This window comes from Metopolophium dirhodum, chromosome 4 (genome assembly GCF_019925205.1).
Source record: "Metopolophium dirhodum isolate CAU chromosome 4, ASM1992520v1, whole genome shotgun sequence".
Lineage (NCBI taxonomy): Eukaryota > Metazoa > Arthropoda > Insecta > Hemiptera > Aphididae > Metopolophium > Metopolophium dirhodum.
Genome location: NC_083563.1, coordinates 19,493,262 through 19,516,934, shown reverse-complemented (window position 1 = coordinate 19,516,934; position 23,673 = coordinate 19,493,262). Strand labels below are relative to the sequence as shown.

General features: G+C 29.4%; 2 protein-coding genes and 1 long non-coding RNA gene across 3 annotated transcripts; 1 reads left to right on the top strand and 2 right to left on the bottom strand.

Moving 5' to 3' along the window:
* Positions 1–34: 34 nt before the first annotated feature.
* LOC132944016 (Bardet-Biedl syndrome 4 protein homolog) lies at positions 35–16,276 on the top strand. Its single transcript, XM_061013224.1, has 10 exons — positions 35–176; positions 268–420; positions 671–782; positions 1,852–1,946; positions 2,297–2,459; positions 5,966–6,119; positions 6,190–6,312; positions 6,860–7,031; positions 8,094–8,290; positions 14,772–16,276. The coding sequence occupies exons 1-10, from the start codon at positions 143–145 to the stop codon at positions 14,886–14,888; spliced, it is 1,320 nt and encodes a 439-aa protein (XP_060869207.1). The 5' UTR covers positions 35–142; the 3' UTR covers positions 14,889–16,276.
* LOC132942757 (uncharacterized) lies at positions 9,683–12,015 on the bottom strand. Its single transcript, XR_009664311.1, has 3 exons — positions 11,900–12,015; positions 9,854–9,956; positions 9,683–9,781 (listed from the first exon to the last, which is right to left on the bottom strand). It is a non-coding gene; the product is annotated as an uncharacterized LOC132942757 (long non-coding RNA).
* A 145-nt stretch (positions 16,277–16,421) lies between the features above and the next one.
* Positions 16,422–22,788, bottom strand: LOC132944014 (protein bicaudal D). The gene is made up of 12 exons (XM_061013222.1): positions 22,548–22,788; positions 22,278–22,471; positions 21,624–21,764; positions 21,302–21,526; positions 21,076–21,213; positions 20,893–20,992; positions 20,357–20,703; positions 20,115–20,285; positions 19,847–20,036; positions 19,564–19,785; positions 19,224–19,487; positions 16,422–19,140 (listed from the first exon to the last, which is right to left on the bottom strand). The coding sequence occupies exons 2-12, from the start codon at positions 22,467–22,469 to the stop codon at positions 18,866–18,868; spliced, it is 2,265 nt and encodes a 754-aa protein (XP_060869205.1). The 5' UTR covers positions 22,470–22,471; positions 22,548–22,788; the 3' UTR covers positions 16,422–18,865.
* Between the last annotated feature and the right edge of the window lie 885 nt (positions 22,789–23,673).

Genomic DNA, 23,673 nt, shown 5'->3' with positions numbered 1-23,673 from the left:
AAGCTTCAGTCTTCACACCTATAAAATTCATGTTGGTGTGTTATGAAATGTTTAATATATTATAAAAATCATAAATAAAATATAGTTTTGTTGTTGTGGTTCTTATTAAATTATTATTAATTAATAAATACTGTTTGGTACTATGGATAATGGATTAGTGTCTTATAAAAATACAGGTAATAAAATAATCAATTTATGATATGGACCTCAGTAATAAATAATGACCAACTCATTTTCTAGTAACGGGTGTAATAATATTATTTACAGAACCAATGATGCAAATTTTCAATGTTCAAGAAAAGTCTGATTGGATTATTTATAATCGTTACATACAACGAGATTTGGAATTATGTAAATTATTGATTGACCAAGAGTTACGAAACACTAAGGATAATAACGAATTTGCATTTTATATATTGGTAATAATGAGGAATGTGGATACATAGAATAGATATTTAATTTATAGATATATTATATAAACTGAATAATCAACAAGGGATCATTAAAATAAACACCTGTCAATTTTAATTGTCAATATAAGTAATATATTATTTCTTATTACTATTGTATTGTATTTAACTCTGATGAACTTCAAAAAAATATTTAGTACATAATATATAATGTAATATTATGTAGTAGTATATTAAAAATATAGATGATTTGTTTTAAGGATTAATTTATAGAGAAGAAGGTAAGATAAAAAATTCATATTGGTGTTTTGACAGATATTATGCTTTGAATCCATTGTGCGTCGAAGGGGTCAAACAGATTGCTCGTTCATGGTATGTTGATTAATTATTAATTATGAGTATTGAATCACTAATCAGTGATAAATAAATTATAATAGCACAGTTAAGTATTTTGAATAAATTAGAAAAAACAATTTATTCGTACCTACAGAACTTATTTTATTTCAAATTGAAAATTGATTATCTTATTTATAAAAAAAAAAACTAATATAATAAGTCAATTGGTATATACACTTCATAATTTAAAATTGTAAATGCTTTTAATTGATGGCCTTACTATCAGCAGTAAAATATTAAAATGTCATTGATTTTCTGCGTATCAAATCATAGCGAAGATACTGTTGTCTGCTCAGTGCTCATTGCCGACAAAGTTGTGAAATTCTTTTATTACCTATAAACTATTAATAATCAAATCATAATCTTTTAACTTTTTAAATAACAGCTTTACGTACGTGCCTACTACTTCATTAAACCTATACCTAAATATTATAGATTCTGAGGAGCTATGAATTTATTGATTAAGCTATTGAATCTTGACTCTGAAGCACAGGTAAACAGCAGATTATGCTGAACTTCTGGAGGTTGTATAGAGCTTAATCAGGATTGAGCGTGCACATGGGTAGTAAATAAGGGGTAGTAAATAAAAACGTGAAGGAAGAAGTTATCGCCAATCCGTAAACGTGAAAACGTGATTATATTGTTTCGAAATAGGGTTCTTTTTAAGGGAAGTGCATAAACTCATAATTGGCTCTTACTACCCTTACTCCCCGTAAGATCGGACATATGGGTAGTACTAGTCGGGACCATATTATGATTATATTATTATTACGCGTAGTCAACGGAGAAGATGAGGCTCATTTGGCCGGCCAAGATTCTAAATTATAATCCTGTGGTTAGGTCGTTAGGAAACTAAGATGAAGAAGATTAGAAAATGGAATTTTAAAAGGGAGAGAATTGGTGAGGAACTTTGTAGAAAATACTTAATTTAACATAGATACAGGGACATTTTAAGTACCTACGTATCAACTTCTGCCACCATAAAGAATTACATATTACTACCCCTATTAAATACTGACCTATTGATTTGGTCATGATATTTTAGTTTACTTTTGGGAAGGAATGATGAAGCCCAAAAAATGTACTTGGAAGCAGAAAGAATGTGCAGGGAACCAGATACTAAAGTATATTACAACCTTGGTAAATATAATGCTAACATTGTAAATAATATCTATATTAGGTAATACCATCGATTATAATTACTAACTAGTATTTATAAACAATGGTAATACTATTAACGTTTTTCAATTTTTATTTTCTGAACTTAACAGGGGTGGACTGGGAATAAAAATAATTGGCCCAGGGGAAACAGAACATTTTCCAACTTTGGGCTAATAATAAAAATTTATAAGTTATCGGGCCAAATGTATTCAAGCAGCCCAAATTTTCGCCTGGCCCAGCCGGGAAACGCCCACCGGTCACCCTAGCCAGTCCGCCCCTGGACCTTAATATTGGTTCCGCAATGTTTTACATATTACAACATTCAACAGGTCTGTGTTACTTGAACTTAGGAGAATTGGACAAATCTAAAGAATATTTTCATCGCACTATTCAACTTAGCCGAAATCAAGATGCTTATGAAAAATTAGCTTCAATATTCGCCATAGAAAATAACTTTGAAAATGCAACCAGTATATTAATTACGGCTTCAAAGTTGGTTATTTTGAAATATTACGAAATATACAATAATCCATGTTCATACTAATTCGACAAACAAGAACAAAATTTCATACATATGAACTTTTAACCTAAATGAATGTAGTTTTGTTCAAGTTCTAACTTCTATAACTAGGGACTATCTGACTATACTATTATATAAAGGTTACCTACTAAAGTATACACCGTTTTAGTTTGTATATTTGTATTAAGGATAACTGTCACTACTCACTTGTCGGTATTGCTTTACTAGAGAGGTGGGCCCCCACAAAAGGGTGGCTGTTTGACCTAGAATACATTGGTCTGGCTATTTTGAGGGCCTGTTGAAATGAATTCATAATTTTTTTAATTTTGATAGGGTTAATTATTTTTTAGTTTATAATATTTTATGGTATAAATGTATATTAAATAAAAATCATGTATGGGACACTCGTGTCGCTTGTATTATAGTGGGTTGTATATTGTTGGAAGATTTGTATGGGCCCGCCATAACATTTATTACTGGCCATAGGCGAAAATCCTTGACGGACTTTTGGAGGGGCTAAGTCCCTATAAGCCTCCCTCCCCCCCGATTGAGAAAATTTAATTAATATAGGTTCATATAAATAAACCCATGTAAATATTCTTCTAATTTACCCATTAGAAAGTACCTATGTACAATAATTTGTAGTAAAACTTTTTAAATGCCTACCTACTCTTATACTAAAATTAAAGTGTTCATATACATAGGCGGAAATCCATTGAAATTTCTGAGGTGGCTAAATTAACTAAAAAATAAACCTCATTCAAATAATATGATAGAAATTGAAACATAAACCTCATTGCGTCGCATATTTTATTCAATTGAATCATAACACATTTTACCAGACTGTAAGTACACATAAATACAACAACAAAAGACTATTAAAAGAATATAATTTATTCAAACTATTGTAACACAGTATTGTTCTATTTTAGATTCTGAGTGAAACGATGAATGTATTGATTTTACAATGATGTGTGTTTTTTTTTTTATTTTTTTTTTTATTTTTTTATTTTTGTGTCTGTGTACACGATAAGTAGTCGAAATAATGCTTCGATTTTCGACTTCAGTATCTTGTTCGATGGGAAAGTGAATATCGTTGGTGCATTGGGGAGGTCAAAATTTTAATTTCCCAGTAGTTTTCAAAAGCGATGTGAAAAACAAAAGAAAAATTAAGGAAAAACGGGAATTTTTACGCAAAATCGATTTTTAACAAAATCGATTTTGGTTATTGGTGTAACTCTAAAACAAATGACCGTAGATGCATGAAATTTTCACTGGTTGTTTATATTTGCATTTTCTATACACAATACAATTTTGAAAATAATTTGACTTTTTTTGAACTGTTTACGGACATTGTCAGTTTTCAGTTTTTTTAAATTTTTTTTCTATAAATATCAATAAAATATTATTTGTTGGGTAAAAAAGCTTGAAAATTTAATAGAAGGCTCCTAGGTTATTGTTTCAAAGGCAGATGAAAAAAATTAAAAATCCTTAGTCACAGTTTTTTTTTATACACGTTTAAAGTTCAAATCTTGAAAAAATACGGAAAAATCACGAAAATTTGCAAATTATTTTGAGTTAGAAATTCATAAAAAATTTTCTTTTTAAATCTAAGATTTTAAAATCTAATACAAGATTCCTCATAAGTTTGTCTAACTTTATCAAAAAAAAAATTTCTACAAGAAAGTCAAATTAAATTTTTATGAGCGTTTTAAATTCATATTTTTACAACATTAGATATTCACTCGATTTCTCATGTACCGATTTCCTTATTTTCTTGTAATTCAAAAACGAATAACTGTAGATACATGAAAATTTCACTGAATGTTTATATTAGCATTTCCTATACACCATACAATTTTGAAAATATTTTGACACTTTTTGAGCTGTTTACGGGCATTTTCAGTTTTCAATTTTTTTAGTTTTTTTTTCTATAAATATCAATAAAGTTTTATCTGTTGGGCCAAAAAGTGTAAAAATTTAATACAAGACTCCTGATATATTTTTACAATAGCAGTTGAAAAATATTGAAAATACATAGGCACAGTTTTTTTTTATAAGCATTTAAAGATCAAATTTGGACAGAATTTATCAAAATCTCGAAAATTATCAACCATTGTAATTAATAAATTATAAAATGTTCAGTTTTTATAGCTAAGGATTGAAAATTTAAAACAAGATTCCATGTAAATAGATAATTCGGTTACCAAAAAATCTAAAAAATACACAAGCACAGTTTATTTGTATAGTCATTTTAAGTTCAAATTTGGACGAAATTACATAAAAACCTAGAATAACTATTTTAGTTATTTTGTTGTGATTGTATAATATTATTCGTGGGCACTTGAAACTTCTAATTTGTAATATTTTCATCGATATATTATGATGATAGTATCACGGTTTGTTGTTGATGTATAACGCGTTATATGTACCTAATGGATATTGTGATATGATTAATTTGGAATTTATTATAGGTCAATTTTTTTTTTAATACCATACATAAGTGTATAATATGTCTTATACCTAGACTGACATATCGTCTCCACTCAGAATCGTTTTTCTTATACAATGATATATCATTGAATTCAAATTTAATACCATCCATTATACAGTGACCCACTTGTAACCTACAGTACAGCAGAGCGACATCCACTTGCCCACCTTTTTTTATTTGTTGCAAATTTGTTAATTACGCAGTCATTGTCAGTATGTTCTACAATATCCTTTTCAATATTAAATTTTTTTTTTTTTAATAATATAATGTAGGTACTATACAAATGTATACGGGGCCGGGTCAATCAAAAATAAATCAAAATCAAATTTTGCCACCCCTAATAATATAAAATTATCAGCGTTTTGAAAATTCCGCCCTCTTACTAAAGTGCCCTAGGCGTGGGCCTATCTCGCCTACCGCTTGACCCGGGCCTGAATGTATATCATATATTTTCACATGAAACACGACATAACTTTGGGGGGCAAAGTCCTCCCAAGCCCCTCCCCATTTTCGCCTATGTTCATATATGATATATTATAGTTATAGGTAGGTATAGAAATAGATTAATAAAACATAAAAGGATAGTTGATAGAAATGTTAGAAAAGATAGTCGATTAACTATTCATAATTATAATTTTCATTAAAACATCGTTGGTCAATAATTCAGTAGTTAAGTTAAAAAAGTTTTAAATTTTAATAATGAATGAAGTTAGTTCATACTTTCGTAGGTATTTATAATTTAAATAGCCCCGTCGCGTCCATAACTAGGTACATTAATAATTGTTTTATAAATATCAGAAAAACCTGAAAACATAATCCCTATTTTCTCTTAATCTTTTTGAATGATATAACAGTAATATTGTTAGGTATGCAAAATTACGTATGTTACAACTCACAAATATATTGATAAAATACAAAAATATACTTTATTAAACTTTAAGTCAATTTGGAAACCGTAATTTAAATTTATGTATCCATGAAAAGGTTGTTTCCATTCAGCACGAATATATCTGTAGACTTGGGTCTGTTATATATGAAACAACGTAATTATGATCAAGCCTTTAATGTACTCGGAAATACACTGTGTCAGGATCCCGAAAATCCTAAAGCGCTCCTTACATTAGCAGCTGAAATGCAGGTATTCCTGCTTAACTCTCGGCCAAGTTAAATTTTCTTGTTCGCTTATAATTGAATCATCTTGTCAACAGAGAAACTGTGGATACGACGAAGCATTGGCCAAGTACACTAAAGTTGTTACTGACTTATCTGAATGTTCTGAAACGTGGAATAACATCGGAATGTGTTTCTTTGGAAAACACAAATACGTTGCGGTAATTAAAAATTTAAATTATTTTTCATGAGTAAAAAATATGTACAATTATTTAGAAAACTAGAAATAGCTAGGTATACCTACCAAATATTATACCAATTATTAGTTTTGTTATTGACTTATAATAATTTTATGTTTATAACTTTTAAAGAAACTATTGATTTTAATATTAGGTACCTAAATAAGTTGAAGTAAAACAATTTAATATAATATAACATAAGCTATTATTTATTAGTTATTACACATTCTAAAAATATAAACTATAAACATCTATAAGATTTAGGATATTTTATTTTAATATTAATTCAGATAAAATAATAAAATAATAGGCTCTACCTAGCTATATACCTAGATATAGGCATCTAAAAATATGAATTAATAGCAATATTCAATAAATGTTTTTTATTTTTATATGAATACATCGGCATCGACTAGGCTATTAGGGTATTAACACTACCTACATAATATTATTGAACATGAATTTTTATAAATATGTAATGATCTTAAATTGTCCTTACTTACCTACTGTATTTTCTTCATTTTTGCAGGCTATAAGTTGCTTGAAACGTGCTATTTATTTGCACCCATTTAATTGGATCGCCTTATACAACTTAGGCCTTGTACATCTATACACCAGACAATACGTATCAGCATTTGTATTCCTCTCAACTTCAGCGAAATTAAACCCAAATCATGCTGGTATTTTTATGCTTATTGGGTGTAAGTCAATCAAAAATCAAAAGAAATAGTATTGTTTTTTATTTAGATCTAGCGCAATATTACAATAATTGCTACCTAGCTTTGGGTCTATTTCAATAAACTATAATTTATCATTTAGGAAGGTATTATACTGTCTATACCAGTGGTTTTCAAAGTGGGTGCCGCAATCAAGCACACATTTCTAATGATGTACCTATATAGATAATTATAATCCATAACAATTTTGTTCATTTTGTTACATGTATATAACACAAATCTATTTTATTGTCTTTATAGAATGCGTAGTAATAAGTGTAGGCAAACAGTTTTACTGCCCCAAACGGTGCAGTGATGAGTGATGACAGACACAAAAATAAAAATAAAAAAATATGAAAAGCACACTTCATTGTAAAATCAATATAGGTACATAATATTATGCATCGCTCCGCTCAGAATCTAAAATTATCCTTACCTACACAATTATGTAATACACAATTATGTAATCTGTACTGAAGTACGATGTTGCTTATTTTCTAATTTGTATGGGGACTTAATAACTTCAAATAATTTATTTTGGGGGGGACTAAGCACCCTCCCCCCTAACCCCTTCCGATCTGCGACTTTGACGCAGGTTCAATATTACCGTTAGACACCTGATTCGGTACTGTTCGTTGATTTCATATGATGCTGCGTCGTCCCCAAAATCGACAGTCATTAATTGTCAGAGTCGCCCTCAGCTTGTGGCAGACCCCTATGGATAGCGGACCACGACGGCGCTTGTTCTTCCGTACACTCGTGGTACCAGTTTGGCAGTTTCCGTATAATATTTCGGCTGTATATAAACCGCGACAATGTTATACCTACCCCTTTTCATAGCGTACATTAACCTACCCACCCATACATTATGTAAACGGATATGAAAATATAAATATACATTATTGTATAAAAACTGTGATACAACCTATAGTCCTAAAATAAGTACTTACCTATTATATGTATAATACTGCGCCTATATTCAATATTGGTACCAATACATTTTACAATAAAATATACTTATTTTGCTTTATTTTATTATTTTATCAGTGGCATTAAACCATATGAACGACACAAGGAATGCGGAAAAGGCTTATCGTAAATCCATAGAGTTAAATCCAGACAATCCAGAAGCGCTAATCAATTTGATAATTTTGGAAGTTAACCAAGGAAAAATTAAAGAAGCTGAAAAAAATTTCCACTCTTTTCAAGAAGCATGTCTATCGTGTAGTGCAATTGATAAAGAAGTAACGTTAATAATTCATAACATAAAATCTATTTACAATATTATCATTTATGATTTACCTATAATAATTATTACGTTGCACTATGGGTATACCTAGCTATAAATAATGTCGTATTTACTGTGGGTGATTATACCTAATACCTTGATCAGGAGATGTATTTATATATATTCTCTCGGAACATTTTAATTAGTTTCCATGACCTCCCATATCAATATTCCCCTCCCCCCGGTATATACGCCACTTGGTAGACGATAATCGACTGAAAATAATATATTGATTCGCTTTAAAGTTGTGAGTAGGTCTTAATTTTCTGCGAATTCAGTATAAATAATAACAGTCATCAGAAACAAAACAAACTAACGCAGGCATAACTCAATATCTCATAGCTCAACAATTATATCTTAACTTTTTAACTTGCAACGAATATAACATTGAAATAAACAATAGTATTATATATAATATACCGATGACAGGTCCATTAAATTCAAGCTCTATAATATGACGTCGAAACGATACCACAAAATAAGTATTCAAACTAATTTGAATAAAATCCAAAAATGGGGGAAACAATTTAAATGTCTCTAAATCCTTTAAAAAGCACAGCGGTCATCTTTAGGTACTTATTTTTTTTCCAAAACTCCTTAAAATATAAAACTTACTGGTAACAACATTCCTTGCGGTCGACACTCACCAACTTTAAATAATTTTGGACAGAAATCTATTCATGTACCCCGCCAAATTACAATAAATCTACCGGCAACCTGCAGAGTCTAAAAATATTAAATTCATTGATAAACCGGCAAAACTTCACTAAGCTGGAGATGTTCGCTCATGCTATAATATAAGCTAATCCTACGCAAATATGACGAAACTCACATTCACATAAATAAGTCCAAGTCCAAGTATTTCAATTAATCTTCTTGAGGACAATATAAAATGTACTTCACGCGGTTTGTTCGTACTGACTAATGAAGCACTTCCACCAAAACTACCATAGAAGTTACCAACAATATAACTAAAGAGTTTATCAATAAATTAATAAAAAAAATTTCAACCACTTCAATTCTGCAATTATTCTACCTATTAAATGACCCATCTTTGGTTCGTGGATACCATACTGAAATGCGGTAGCCCGCGCGACCTTCTAATTTAGAAACTATAAAAAATAAATAGATAATAATCAACTGAAACAAAAATATTAATATAGGTATTTAATAAGTACCTACTTTGATAATAATAGTAACAGGTAGGTATAATAATAAAATCTGTACATGACATGCATTGTGCAATATATTTATTTTATACATGTATATCATCAGACACCATTATTCAAATAATTAATATTAATTATATAATAATGGAGCCTGCTCCGCCGGAACTAGGCAACGGCATCCTGGACCGTCTTGTCGATGAAAATTGGTAAAAATAAGACCGTGGCCGTACTTATAGTCCACCATCCGATGTCGCGATAATACTGTGAGGCGGCTGAAACTAAAAGACTTATGAACGACATGATCAAATAATATTTTCCCCTCTAAATTACGATTGCTTGTGCATACGAACCTGTAAAATGTTTTTTAATCGATCCTGCCACATTCAACATTCGGTCGGCGTACGGTAACGTGGATAACGCGCCCCAAAATCTCTCGGAATATGTTTCCTCAACCTACCAGTAAACGCGAGTATATTTGGATCATTAAACATAATATTGATTAGGTAGGTATACTTTTCGGTTATCACGACTACCGACCATATATAGTACGTATAGACCAATAGGTCGGCAATAGGCGGCCCGTGGGACAAATCCGGCCCACAGAGGGGAAGTAACTGAACCGCCAAAAATATTTTTTTTTAACATTATTGGTTTTCTGCACATAATAGATATTTGATTTATTTTTATGAAACGTTGCATACGCAGAATTCGTTTATGGGGGGGGGGGGAGGGTGCCATTTATAAATATATATATAAACTATGTTTTTAAAACTGTATTCTTCTTATATTTAAATTTAAGGTCAAAATTAAATTTTAAAAAATGTATGGTCTAACATAGTAACAACATTTTACAACTTAATATTAATTCGTCTTGATTATTCATCAAGTACAGCGTCGTTAATACCCAATATTTACGATAAGCTCCGTCCCTTGTTTTTCAATAAACTATAAACCACTCACATCGAGAAAACCCGTTAAACTGAAATTTAAAATTACGTTTTCCACTAGTAGAAAATTACTAAGATTTATCTGGGTACTATAGAAACTTTAAACATAAATAAATTTAATTCGTCTGACATATTAGTTTGTTTAAAATAATTAGCAATATCATCATCATTCAAACTTAGTTTACTAACCGGGCTTTCTTCTTTATTGTGTTCAACGGGTAGTACTTCATAAACTGAAGTACTACATTCGTCTTCGTCTTCAAACGTTTCCTTTTTTTTTTTTTTTAAATAAAATTTGTTAGTGTAATGTTTTTAATTTTCTTTTCCTATCACTCATATTGAATAAAAATTAATTTCGTTTAAAATCATAAATAATTATATAAATGGAAAAATTTTGAACACAGAACGTCGCCGAACGAGAGTTAAAATAAAATAAAATTGGTAGCTATTCACGTTGATTAGTCAAATCGTCGATCGGTTATTTGTAGATTAGGTATATATTTATTTTTATGTGAATCGCATTATCATAATAATCGTATAATTGTGGATAGCAACGATATTACGATTACGTACCTATTATACACGCACACGTTGATTATTAATAATAATTATTATCTTTAATTTTAATTTAAATTATAATTCGAAAAAGTTCATATTTTCAAGTTTTCAATTACAGTTCACAATAATATAAAATTTGGTTTTTACAAAGTGCTTCGTAGGATCTATAGACAATTTTCTGGTGAGTTCAAATTTTTTTTCAAAATCAAAATCGGACAACGTTAACTAACTTTAATTTTGTCAATACTTTAGGTCTTTTCAGCTAAAATTTACGGCAGTAGCGCGGCCCCTTAAGTATATCATAAATTAAATTTTACATTAATCTTGAGATTTTGGTTATTGGAATTTATTGTTATTGTCCATAAAAACGTAACCTTGCAGTAAATTGTAATAAATAATATATAATTATTATAAAATTAACTAAATAAGATAATACAATAAATGTGTAGCCATTAAAATTAAAATTTCTGAAATACCTATATAATATTCTTTTTATCTCGTATTTTTATTACTTAATATGATATGTTTATTGCAATTGAAACGTTGCCGTAAAATTCTATAAAAGCACCAACAAAAAAGTAGGGAATCCACTACGACTACACTGTAGTAATGTAGTGTATAATAGGTAGTATTCGTAGTATTCTTACGAAATTTGAAAGAATTTGTCTTAGTCTTTTGTCTAAGTGAAATTATTGATTAATAGGCGTATACCTATGGTTATTTCCTATTTTAAAAAACTAATTACCAAATAATTATACCCATACCTACTATAATAAAATAAAATTAAGTAATTGGGACCAATATTGTTTGGTGGTGGCGGCGGGAGGGGGAGAGGAGACCATAATATATTTTTTGTAACCCTTGGATCCACCAACGAGTGTAGGTACTTACAAACTCTTCAGGACAGTCAATCAGTTCATCAAACTCGAACATTATACGTTTGAATTTTGAAATTCTAAAATTTAATTCGTTTGAGCAGATCAAAATTATTGTGAATTTGAATTTTGTTGTTTCTATAAACATTGGAATAGTTTAAGTATAAACAAATAAATTGTTTGGTAACAGCGTAATACATATGATAAATTATGGCGTGTATAATATAACATTTATCAGCTTATAATATATGATTATAATTTATGTATATTATATAGATAATGGATGAACATGGAATAATTGTAATTATTTAATCAACCAATAATTTGGTATAAGTAAAAGGGGAGGGGGCAATTCATAATTTTCAGAAAACTTTCGATATAATAATAAGATTTTTTTTTGTAATTTTGTGTTTAACAGTATACATTTTTTTAGAAATACAGCTTAGGGGGGAGCGTGGGCTCTAGGCCTCTCCGCTTGAGCCGACCTGATAGGTAGTGTTTATATTTTGTTTCCTGTTTAGTAAAATCCTAGAAAGCTGGTTACTCAGGTCAAAACGGTTAAAAAACTGGGTTTTCCTAATTTGCGGAATCTTAATTTATTGTACGTATATCAACAAGTAAGTATCTAGGTTCCAGACAATGTACATAACATACTTTTATTAGTTTTATGTAAACTGTATATAGTGAATCGGTGGGAAGGGGTGCCAGATATAAATAGGAGTAATATTGTATTCAAAATTAGAGCTCGTCTCAATATCAAACTGTAAAGATGGCGTGGGTAGTATAACTTAGTAATATAACATATTGCCGCACACGACACACGTCTAAAAGTAAGTACTTAAAGTCAAACCAAATTCTCAGGCTATGCAACTCTGATTTTAAAGGTAACTGTTAAAGTTATGTTTGTGTGATAGTAGTTAAGTAAAAAGTAATTCACTTCATCTATAACTGCAATACCGGATTAAAAAGTCGTTACGAGTGAAGACCTGCAGCAGGGCTTAAAGTGGAACAGATAGCAAAGGGTAATGTGATATCTATATTTTGAACGTTCTATGCGTATAAATTATAAGCTCTTAACTTTAATAGGTATTAGGTATTTATGTATATAGTAATTATGTTTTTAACATTTTTGATTTTGTTACATTTTTGTCGCAACCAATGGTGTAGGGACTGTGGGAGGGACTACCTTACGTGTAGCGTGTTCATTAGTTCTTCTTGTCTTTAAAATAAGTATACACTAGATTATTATTTATATTTTATTAAAATGTATAGGTGGTAGGTACCCCTCTTACTCCATATCGCAAATATTATAAATTTAATTTCCATATTAAATTCTTGTTTTTGGCGCCAACATTTTTTATCCAAACTGTAACACACATTTTTCTGAATTTCAACTGCGTATAATAATTATATAACAAAATACTCAATCTTAAGTAGGTAACATAAGAAAATAGAAATATTAATTATATTTTCTTTAGGTGTTAACTTACACAAATTAAAAAGTGCTTAGGTTAGGTTCCATACTTACATAGGTATTATAGGTACCTAATATGGAATAGTAAGAAGGTAAAATAAAGTAGGTACCTTAATAGTTAGGTATATTAATATTTTTATCAAACTGAAAATTATTTAATATAATAACTTAATAAGACTTAAATCATAACATTACGAAAATAAATAATAATTCTTAACGGAGGAAATTTTTTAATTCAACTACAACGCTTGAGCGTACCGTCGTAAATTTTGAACAAAATTCTTAATTTATAAAACAAAAGGTTAATTTTGCCGCAGTTTACATACAGCCGTACAGGCCCAGTAGCCCCCTTGCGCTCTTCCAGTACACCTTCAGTTTAACCTCTGGTGAAGTCACAAATGGCGTCGTTAAATAATAAATATATTAATTCCTATGTATATGTCAATTAGTCTCATAATTACAACATGATTGTACATAACCATAATATAGGTATTATGATTTATCGGGAATCACCAATTACCTAGTATTTTTGGAAGGCCAATCTAGGAAATCAGGAAGTTTTCGGGAGCTATAAAATTGTAATGTACCTACCTACCTAGATGTTCATCAAAAAAATTAAACTGAAAACTTAATTTAATTTACAATATATTTTATAATATTTGTTTTGAAAAAAAAAACATTTTCAAATATTTATATAGTGCAACTCATGTGTACCTACGCAGTACGCAGTGTACGTAGTGGTGCACTGGTAGGTTATGTACTTATGTTATGAAATTATGAAGAAGGTAAGGCGTAACTCCTTCAAGGCTTTAACGTAAATCAACTATGATACCAACCGTGTGGGCGCCTCAATATCGACATTATTTTAATATAATAATTATACTAACAAAACGGCTATAATTGACTCGACATTAAGAAAATAGGATAGCTGGGAGTATCTAAAGGCATGGGCTAGCGGTTTTTGCTGCCGCAGCTTTACCGGCGGCGATTTCTGTTATTTTACACCTACAGTATAATAGATACATATATACCTATTGCACAGATATCTATACTAATATACAATACTGTACAGTACACGGTATACCTACACTATAGATCATAGCAGGGGTTATCAATATTATTATTTTTAAGAGACCACATTGCTATACATTAGGAATCTGGAAATTGGTCGCGGGCAATCGAAATTTATGAAGTTGGTAAAAACGAATGAACAAAAATGATAAATTCCAATACAAGAACGTATTATCGGTTTTACTTTTTTTTTTATCTCGGGCCGGATAAAGTTTTTCCGCGAGCAGTTATTTGATGACCCCTGCGCTATAGGCACTATAGCTGACCAGACCTACTATAATATAGATATCTGTGTTGGTGTGCTATAATGTATTGCTATACCGTTATTACTTATTGATTTCAGATTATTGAACTAGGAAAGCAAGTTTCGGACGCTCTTGACGGTCATCCGCGATCACTAAACGAAAACGATGATGAAATTCCCGGACGTGATGAACCTTGCTACGAGGTGGTAGAATGACGTTACTCTTCAAATATAATAATATACTTGACACTTGTATACAGTATACACTATACACTATACACTATACACGCAGGTAGGTACGGATCTGAAATACATAATTTTCCAGAAAATATTACAAATATAATTTTAGTAAGTACACAATATAATGAACTACTAATGAATGTCGTGTATTAATAGGTTATAGGCACTTATAGTCGTCCCTTGGATCTGCGCCTGCATACTCGTGGACACGTGGCACATACTTATTTTAATTAAAACTGGACCAAGTCTGAAAATTATAATATAGTGGTTACTGGTTAATAAAAATGATATAAATACGTGATTGTAATATACCGGACAGATTTTAGCAGTGTACTTTACTGCGATACGGACTGTGTTAAACCAACTGTATACCATAGGTATATTTACTATTTAGTAATTAGGTAAAAATTAAATTTCCATATCAATAAATAATAAATTAAATGATACTCGATCGTGTTTCTTTCTTGCTTTAATATTATTTTAAGGATTAAGATATTAGATGGACATTAAGTGGTTACTGAAATAAATTCGCTGAAGACAGTGAACTTACGGACAACCCACAACCACATAGGTAGGTACGTACAAAGCACTGTTGAATTTATTTACCAAATAAATTACTAAAATTTACTTTATTTACTTAGGCATTTATAGTTGTAAAATCATAATAGTATAGTCAAAACCATGGATATCATAAATAATATTGTGCAGGTACCCAAGCCCAGGGTCGGCTTGGTGGCTGTCGCCCTATCGGCTATGTGCGAAATGTTTTTGAAAGGCCTATTTAGTGAGTGTTACATTAGGGTCTCAAAGATAGCCGCAATTTAAGATTATCGATGAATCTGAATCATTAGATGAATATATGATCTACTTACTATGGATCCGATAGTTAGTTTTTGCAACAGGTAGTGGAACGTTTCAATATGCTATACTGCATATCTCTAACCACGTAGCCGGTACTGCTTAAACCTAATAATTTCCAAACGGCAAACATCTTGATTTATAATTTTTTATGTTATGAGTGGTTAAGTTATTTTATAGTTTTGCAATTTTTTCTTTCAAGTCGTCCTTCAAGCAAACCGAAAGTCGAAATAGAATAGTTTAAAATTTGAGTATAGTAATAAACATTTTTATAATAATTCTGTGATTATTTTTAAAACACTTGCCATAGTGGTTCCAAATGTTTTGGCTAAAGTATAAATGCAACACACAAATTATTAAGTACATCAGTTTTTTTATTAATACAGTAACATAATGTTAATTAAGTTTTGTCACAATTCATAATAATTTATTAAATAAATAATAATTAGGTACTCTTAGGGTGATAAATTATAATACATAGCAATTCCGTACCTCCGATATCTGTAAACATTATGATATCAACTGAAGGCAAGAGAGAGATTATAGATGAATAGAGTATTATCAATAAATTGGACTGGGTATCACATTTAGTACATATTATTATGACTTATGTTTACATAGTACATAAATAAATTTAAAAATAATAATGAGTAGATATTAATATATTATATTATGCAATTTTATTAAACTATTAAAGTAATTGCATTTTGAGGTAGCCCCAAAAAAGTCTGTTTTCGAGAACATTAACAAAGTATAATACAATATATTTTAATAAAAATACAATTTTTACCGAATTGAGAAACTTAAATATAAACATAGCCCACAGGTATACCATATACATAATTATATTATTTGTGATGTAATAGCCTGTATCATAGTGATATTCAGTGACTAGCCCAAAATTCAATCCATACATTTTACTTCCACTATGCAGGGATGCAACTAGACATTTTTTAAGGTTGTGTCATCGAGTACTTAAATTACAAATAACTAAACAAAACCAAACACTATTATAATACATTAGTACAATTACGGTCCCATGTTATAAAACGATTAAACAAGAAAAAAAATAGAAAATATATAGGGTGATGATCACATAATATAGGCATTGATCAATTACAGAAAGCAATTAATCAATGATATTAGATATATATTATTCAACACCCAATGGTTGCGCTTCTAGCATAATATATTAATATGTATACATTTTACAGTAATGTTAGTTTGTTTAATATGAGTAAGCAGAAACTATGCGTTTTATATTTTAATAATACAGCAGAGCATCAATTATCCAACAAACTGATCAAAAAGAAGAAAAACCATTAAAGAATTTAAAAATGTATCATTTTATGAAAAATTAATTCAATGAAATTGTATGTAGTAAATAATAAAAATAAAATATATATTTATAATTAAAATATTGTGAGTATATACAGGATGTATCTGGAAAATATGAAAATTTAAATGAGAAATTGTCAAATCTTCCAGATACACACAATTATTAATATTAATAAAATTACTTAATTCGATTATTTTAAATAAACCCCACCTTACTAAAAGTTTAGATTATTCTGTCACCATTGTTCCCCTTAACTTGTTTGGTCAATCAAAACTCTACTGTATTATTATCCATAGACTTAAAGTATAATTTATTGAATACTAACATATACATGGTATTACATAAATAAATGATAGATTTTCCCCACAAATTCTTTAATATTACTATATTATTAAAGTTTATATTAGGTCTATTAATTAATGATATTTCACAACACTGTTTTCCGTAGTTTTTTATAGTTTAAGGTTAAAAATTATGAAGTGAATGAAAACAAAATAAAATCCCTAAAAAATTTACAAATTATTCTATTCCCAAACGCTAAACACCTAAACTCTCATATAATAATAGAATATTCAACTATGATTGATCAATAAAATAACATAGATACACATTGTCCCTACACCATTTAATTTTAATGTTAACGTTACATAATAATATTGAAACTTCAATTTTTTTTTAAATTTCTGTTCAACGGATAGAAAAAAAAAGTAAACAGTAAGTACAGCATAATAATAAACGAAATAAAAACAATTTAAAAAAAAAAAAACATGATTTCAACCTACAGGGTAGGTTACCCTACAGGTAGTTAAGTTTGGTAAGTACTAAAGAAACTTTATAATTCAATTTTACATTTAAGAAATAACGTATAATAATTAATTTAGATTCATACAAAATATTGCAACATGTTTGTTCTTGTTATTTTTAACATAAGTCTATAAAACGGATAAAATTAAAAAAAATAATAATAATAATAATTAAACATCTTAAAACTAGTTTGACAACAAAATAAAATACAAAAGTGTATAATTGTATATTGCACATACGAAACTGGCTGCCATAAATGGGAATAATTATAAAAATGGAATAATAGTAAACTACAATATTATAATAATAAATAAATAAATTTTAATTATTAGTATTAATGCACGAAAATATTATGGCACCATTGTTTATTTTCATTGAGCTTGCAAGGAACGAAAGACGAACTAATGTTTATGTGCCGTGGGTGGATAGATTTTTTTCTTAAAATCGACAATATGAAGACGTGTTTCCAACAAAAAGTAATAGTTTTAATAATAATAATACTTGTAACACATGAGAAAATACTTTTTTTGAGTAACAATATTAAATGAAATTTATTAAATAAATAAAATAAGTCATTGGAAAATATTGTCAATCAATAAATAAAACTCTATAATCCAGTGATAATAATAATAATAATAATAATAATAATAAAGGTAATATTTAAGAAAATATTAAAAAATTAAACAGAGGTTACCAGAGAACCAAGTTAGGACGGCAATTCAATGCGTAATATAAACAACCGGATATTCAAAAACAGGACGGATATTGAAACCACGGTTATAAAGGGACTCAATATTTAATGTCAAGACTTAGTTTAAAAATAAAAACTGTATAGAGGACGGTTTACACTTATTTTGATCAACCCTACCAACAACAGGTGAGAAATATCACAAATAAGGTTTTTTGTTTTGTTTTTTGTTTTCACACATGATAATACTAAAAATATAATTTCTCACCAGTCTCGGCGTTGAGGCTGACTATACCTTTTTGAGGTTTTTGATGGTGTTGAAGAGTTAGGTGTACCCATTGATCGTCGTACGTTTTTCATTTCTCGGTCCATTTCAATTTCCTCTAATCGTTGGGTGACCATCAATTTTTGTTGCACAGACAAACGCAACAGCTGATTAAGTGTCTTTTTCTCTTCTTCAGCAGCAACTAACTGTCGCTGTAAATCATCCATGTGAGTCACTTGTTCTTCACACCGTGCAGCAAACATAGCTCTCAAACCTGCAAACAATAAATTATTAAAGTTACACCTATTGTAAAAAGAAAATAGCAAAGATTGAATGTGAAATTATTCAAGTATTTACTTGAAAATGTAGCAGCATCTTCTTTGAGTGTACGCAGCTCATTACGTAACTTGGTCATGGTTTCAGTAACAACCATTTTCTCGTTATCGTATTTGGATTTCAAATTATTCAATGCTACTTCGGCAGTATTTTTGTTAGTCTTTAGAACCATGCGTAATGATGATATTTGTTCTCGCTTTGTTGCCAAGAGAGACTGTAATTTCATTACTTGTTCTCGGAGATCAGACAATTCATCATTATTGTCCAACATTAAACTTCTTTGGCCTACAAAAGGATAATTTTACATATTAATGATTCAGTAACTGGTTATCAATTAATTATTAAAAATGTTATCAATTACCATCATTATTATCTCGATTAACAGCTTTAGCATTATCTATTGATATGTTTACAGATTCTTTAAGCAATTTGATTTGATCAAGTACATTTCTCAGACTTTTAGCTACAAATGAAGCTTCAGTTAGACTTTCTAATTCTTTTATGAAAACATCAGACTTGAGTCGCGTTCGTAATACATCTAGGCGGGGATCATTTTCTTCTGTTTCTTTTGCTGTTTTTACGACTATAATAAAAAATATTGAACATTATTTCATCTATCTGCATACACAAAAATAATAGTATACCAATAGTATTTAATGTTATAGATTTTCCATTCAACACAGACATTTGGAGAGCAAGTTGAGCCAATTCGTCAGTGATGACTACAAGGTCATTTTGTGCATTATCTAAAGAAGCACTAGCATCTGTAGCCAATTCTCCCAACAAGCGAACATTTGACTCAAGTTCCATTGTCTTTTGTTCTCTGTCTAATAACTAAAAAATATAAATACCGATGAGTAAACAGATGCGTGTAATAATATTAGATTATTAAATATTAATTGAAAAATATACTTTATTTTTGAGCATGATTAATTCATCTTTTAATGATAAGGTTTCTTCAGACGAATTTAACTGTCGTTCAAGTTCTTCTAGATCACCATGAAGCTGGTCAATCTCTTTAGATGCTAAACTAAACCATTGTTGATAATATTCCAAAGTTGCATTTGATTTTCCATCTTCAGTCTAATTATATGAATTAATAATAAAATAATCATCCAAGTGATTTAAGAGCTTATCTAAGAAATAAAACATACCTTATGGTCAGAATCTATTTTACTGGTTTGAGTACCAAGATGTTCCAAAGACCGTATGTGTGATCCAAGTTTATATATACGAGATGCTAAATTTTCCAAATCTGATTTACATTTATCAGATGCTGATTGAGACTCTTTAAGATTCTGTGTTAACAAGCTCTTTTCGTTTTCCACTTGTTCTAACTGTTTTTCCAGTTTTTTCAATTCATTGAGATGTATTTCACTGAACAAATCATGTTTTCCACATTCTGGTAATTCCATAGTTGAGCCAATATCGTTTTCAAGTTTACGTAACACAGGCAAATCATCTTCGTCATCGCTACCAACATTTTGGTCTCCGCCCATACCTTACAACAGTACATTTAGAGTATAAAAAAATAATATAAAATACAAACACTAGAAAAGTTGAAACGCTCGAGTACTTTGAAATATATTGTTGAATTCAATTTATTACAATTTTGTAATATCCAAAGAAATATTTAAGATTTAAAATGTTTTAATACTATCAATTGAAATATTTGTAAACACATACATACCTCTTATGCTAAAAGCTAAGTTACTGAGATTGTAAACTGATTCATTGTTGATACGTTGATCAAGTTCTTTTTTCAACGCGTATTTAGCTTCGCGTTCACCCTATAACGAATAAAGGTTCAAATAATATTATCATAATATTACATACCTACACATACACAATACACATCAAATTATTATCTTACTTGTAATGATTGCAGAGCTTCTTCCATTTGTTTTTCAGCAATTTTTTTCAACTTCGCTAGTTCATCAACTTGTAAGTACAACAGTTCAACATTTTCTTGCAGTCTACGTATTTCGTGTTTTGCCCCCTCAAATTCAACCTATTTATAAATTATAAATTATTATTTTTGAAACCAATTAAAAAATGTCATATAATTAATCATAAAGTAATCATATATTGATATAGACCTGAGAAGATTTCAAATGAGCAATTTGTTTTTGTAAAGTTATATTTTCTTCCTCTAGTTCTGAATAATCTGAAAGTAACCGAGTTTCACGGGATTTGACTTCACGTAGATCTGCGCGAAGTTGCTTAGAATCATGATTAGACTCATTACTCAACCTTGATAAGTCATTATTTTCTTGGATGGCTTGATCACGTTCCATGCGAACACGTTCCAACTCTTGTCGTAACTATCATCAAATGTTAATAAATTGTATTAGGTAGTGATGTGATTGATATCAATTATGATTCATAAACAATAATAACATTATTCTTTGGTACACTCACCGATTTAGTATCATTTTCAAGCTCTATAATTGTGGTATTTAATGATGATTCTAAAGCTGCTGTTTCATACAACAGCGATTCTTCTTGTTCTATACCAGATTTGGTGGTTACTTTGTGAGAGGTTTGAAATTTTGTCAAAGCCTAAAATTAAATACAAATCAATAAATTATGTAAACTAAACATTAGGTGACAATAAAAGTTTGAAATAATTTTGTAATTTGGTTATGAGGCATATATACATGTATGAATAAGTATAAAAATAGAAGAACCAATAGAATATTATATTATATAGAATAGTATTAGGTAAAAATGGGTATTAAATTAATGGTGGGTAATTCTTATTTAAGATAGTTTTTGTGGGTTGGATAAGAGATTTAAGTCGATGATATGTCATCATCAGATGTCTAATAATTTGCGCTACCTATAAAGAGGTATGTATAAATTTTATATCAATATTCTATTTGTTAATAAAAAAAACATTTGAAAAATTTGAATACAAATAGGATACAAAAGTAAAAAAAGGTTATCCTTGCTTTGAACACGATGGCCTTCAAATATTATATGGATAAAAAATGCCCAGAAATGTAGTTATGGTTTTTAACATAGATTAAATGCATATAAAATATTAGTTAACACCTATATAATGTATATTACCTCTTGAGTGATTTCTAATTCTTGTTTCACATTCTCATATAAATTCTCCAGTTCTTCATAACGTTTTGTTAATGATTGTTTTTCTTCCAATATACTTAGTCCATAAGTGGCCGACTGGACCTTTTCTGTATGAGCTTGGTCAAGCTCACGCGTAAGCCGATTTATCTCGTGCTGCAACTCGGCCACGTCCATGTCTTTAAGGAGAAATAAAAATTAGTTATCTACAAGAATGAATCAGTTTAAATTTAATAAAGTACAAACACAACATACTTTTGTCCTCTCAACACTATTGCACGGCCTTCAATCAGAATTTCATAGTAGTTATATAATTTATATACCTACAAAATAGACCTTTTTAGCTTGTACCTAATAAATAAAGCAATAAGAACTTTAGTTTAGTAAAGCAAAACATGAATCAAATTTAATAAGCTTTGACATTTTATACATCTAATTAAAGTACCTATTAAACTATAATGGTATAGTTATAACTTATAAGTTATGAGACAATGTTTTTTTAACATAATATCTATTATCACTATTATCAGTCGAAAACTCAGTTCATTCCAAACGTGGTGCAGGTAAAATGAAAATACCTAAGAGGTTATAAAAACTAAAAAGTTATCGTGGGTATTGAATCTCCGTGAACGGCCAGAACATTGAACCAGTTTTACTGCAATTATAAATTACTATAGTGGTTAATACATAGTATTACATACGATATATATTATATTAGAAAAAAAATATGTAGGTACCTATATTTACAATCTGCAATATTATTATATACGATGAGTAAATTAGATTACTCAATTAAAGACTAAAGATAACAACAACATGGAATTGAGTGAGAAGGATAGCACACCAAAGTGGAAACTCTATGACTTTAGGGAAGGGGGGGGGGGGGGTTAATATTTGTTTAATACAGGTATGGATTCAAGAGATCCTGACACCAGTTTTTTTAGCCGACGCGCTTAGATTGTCTAGAATGAATTCACTGGTTGAGTTACATAAAAATAAAAAGTTTTTGATTTAAAATGTTCATACTTCATGTACTTTAATTCAAGTAGCGTTGCGTGCAAGCACATAAACGTAAAATCGCAATCTTTGGAAGACTATAACTTCTAAAACAATAGTTTCCGGTAAAAAAATGTATACCATCGTTTCAAGCATAAAAAACAAGTTGTTTGAAAAAAAAAATTGAAAATCGTGAGGAGGTTGATAACGTGCATTTTAGCCAAAAAATGTTCATCCTCCTATTTGTGCCTAGGTTTAATATATTTTTTTTTTATAAAATATAAGGAATATTATAAGAAAATATTTCATTGATTTTGATCGGTGATCTAAGAAATTACGAATTATTATTGAAAACATGATTAGAAATAGTTGGAAACAATATGAC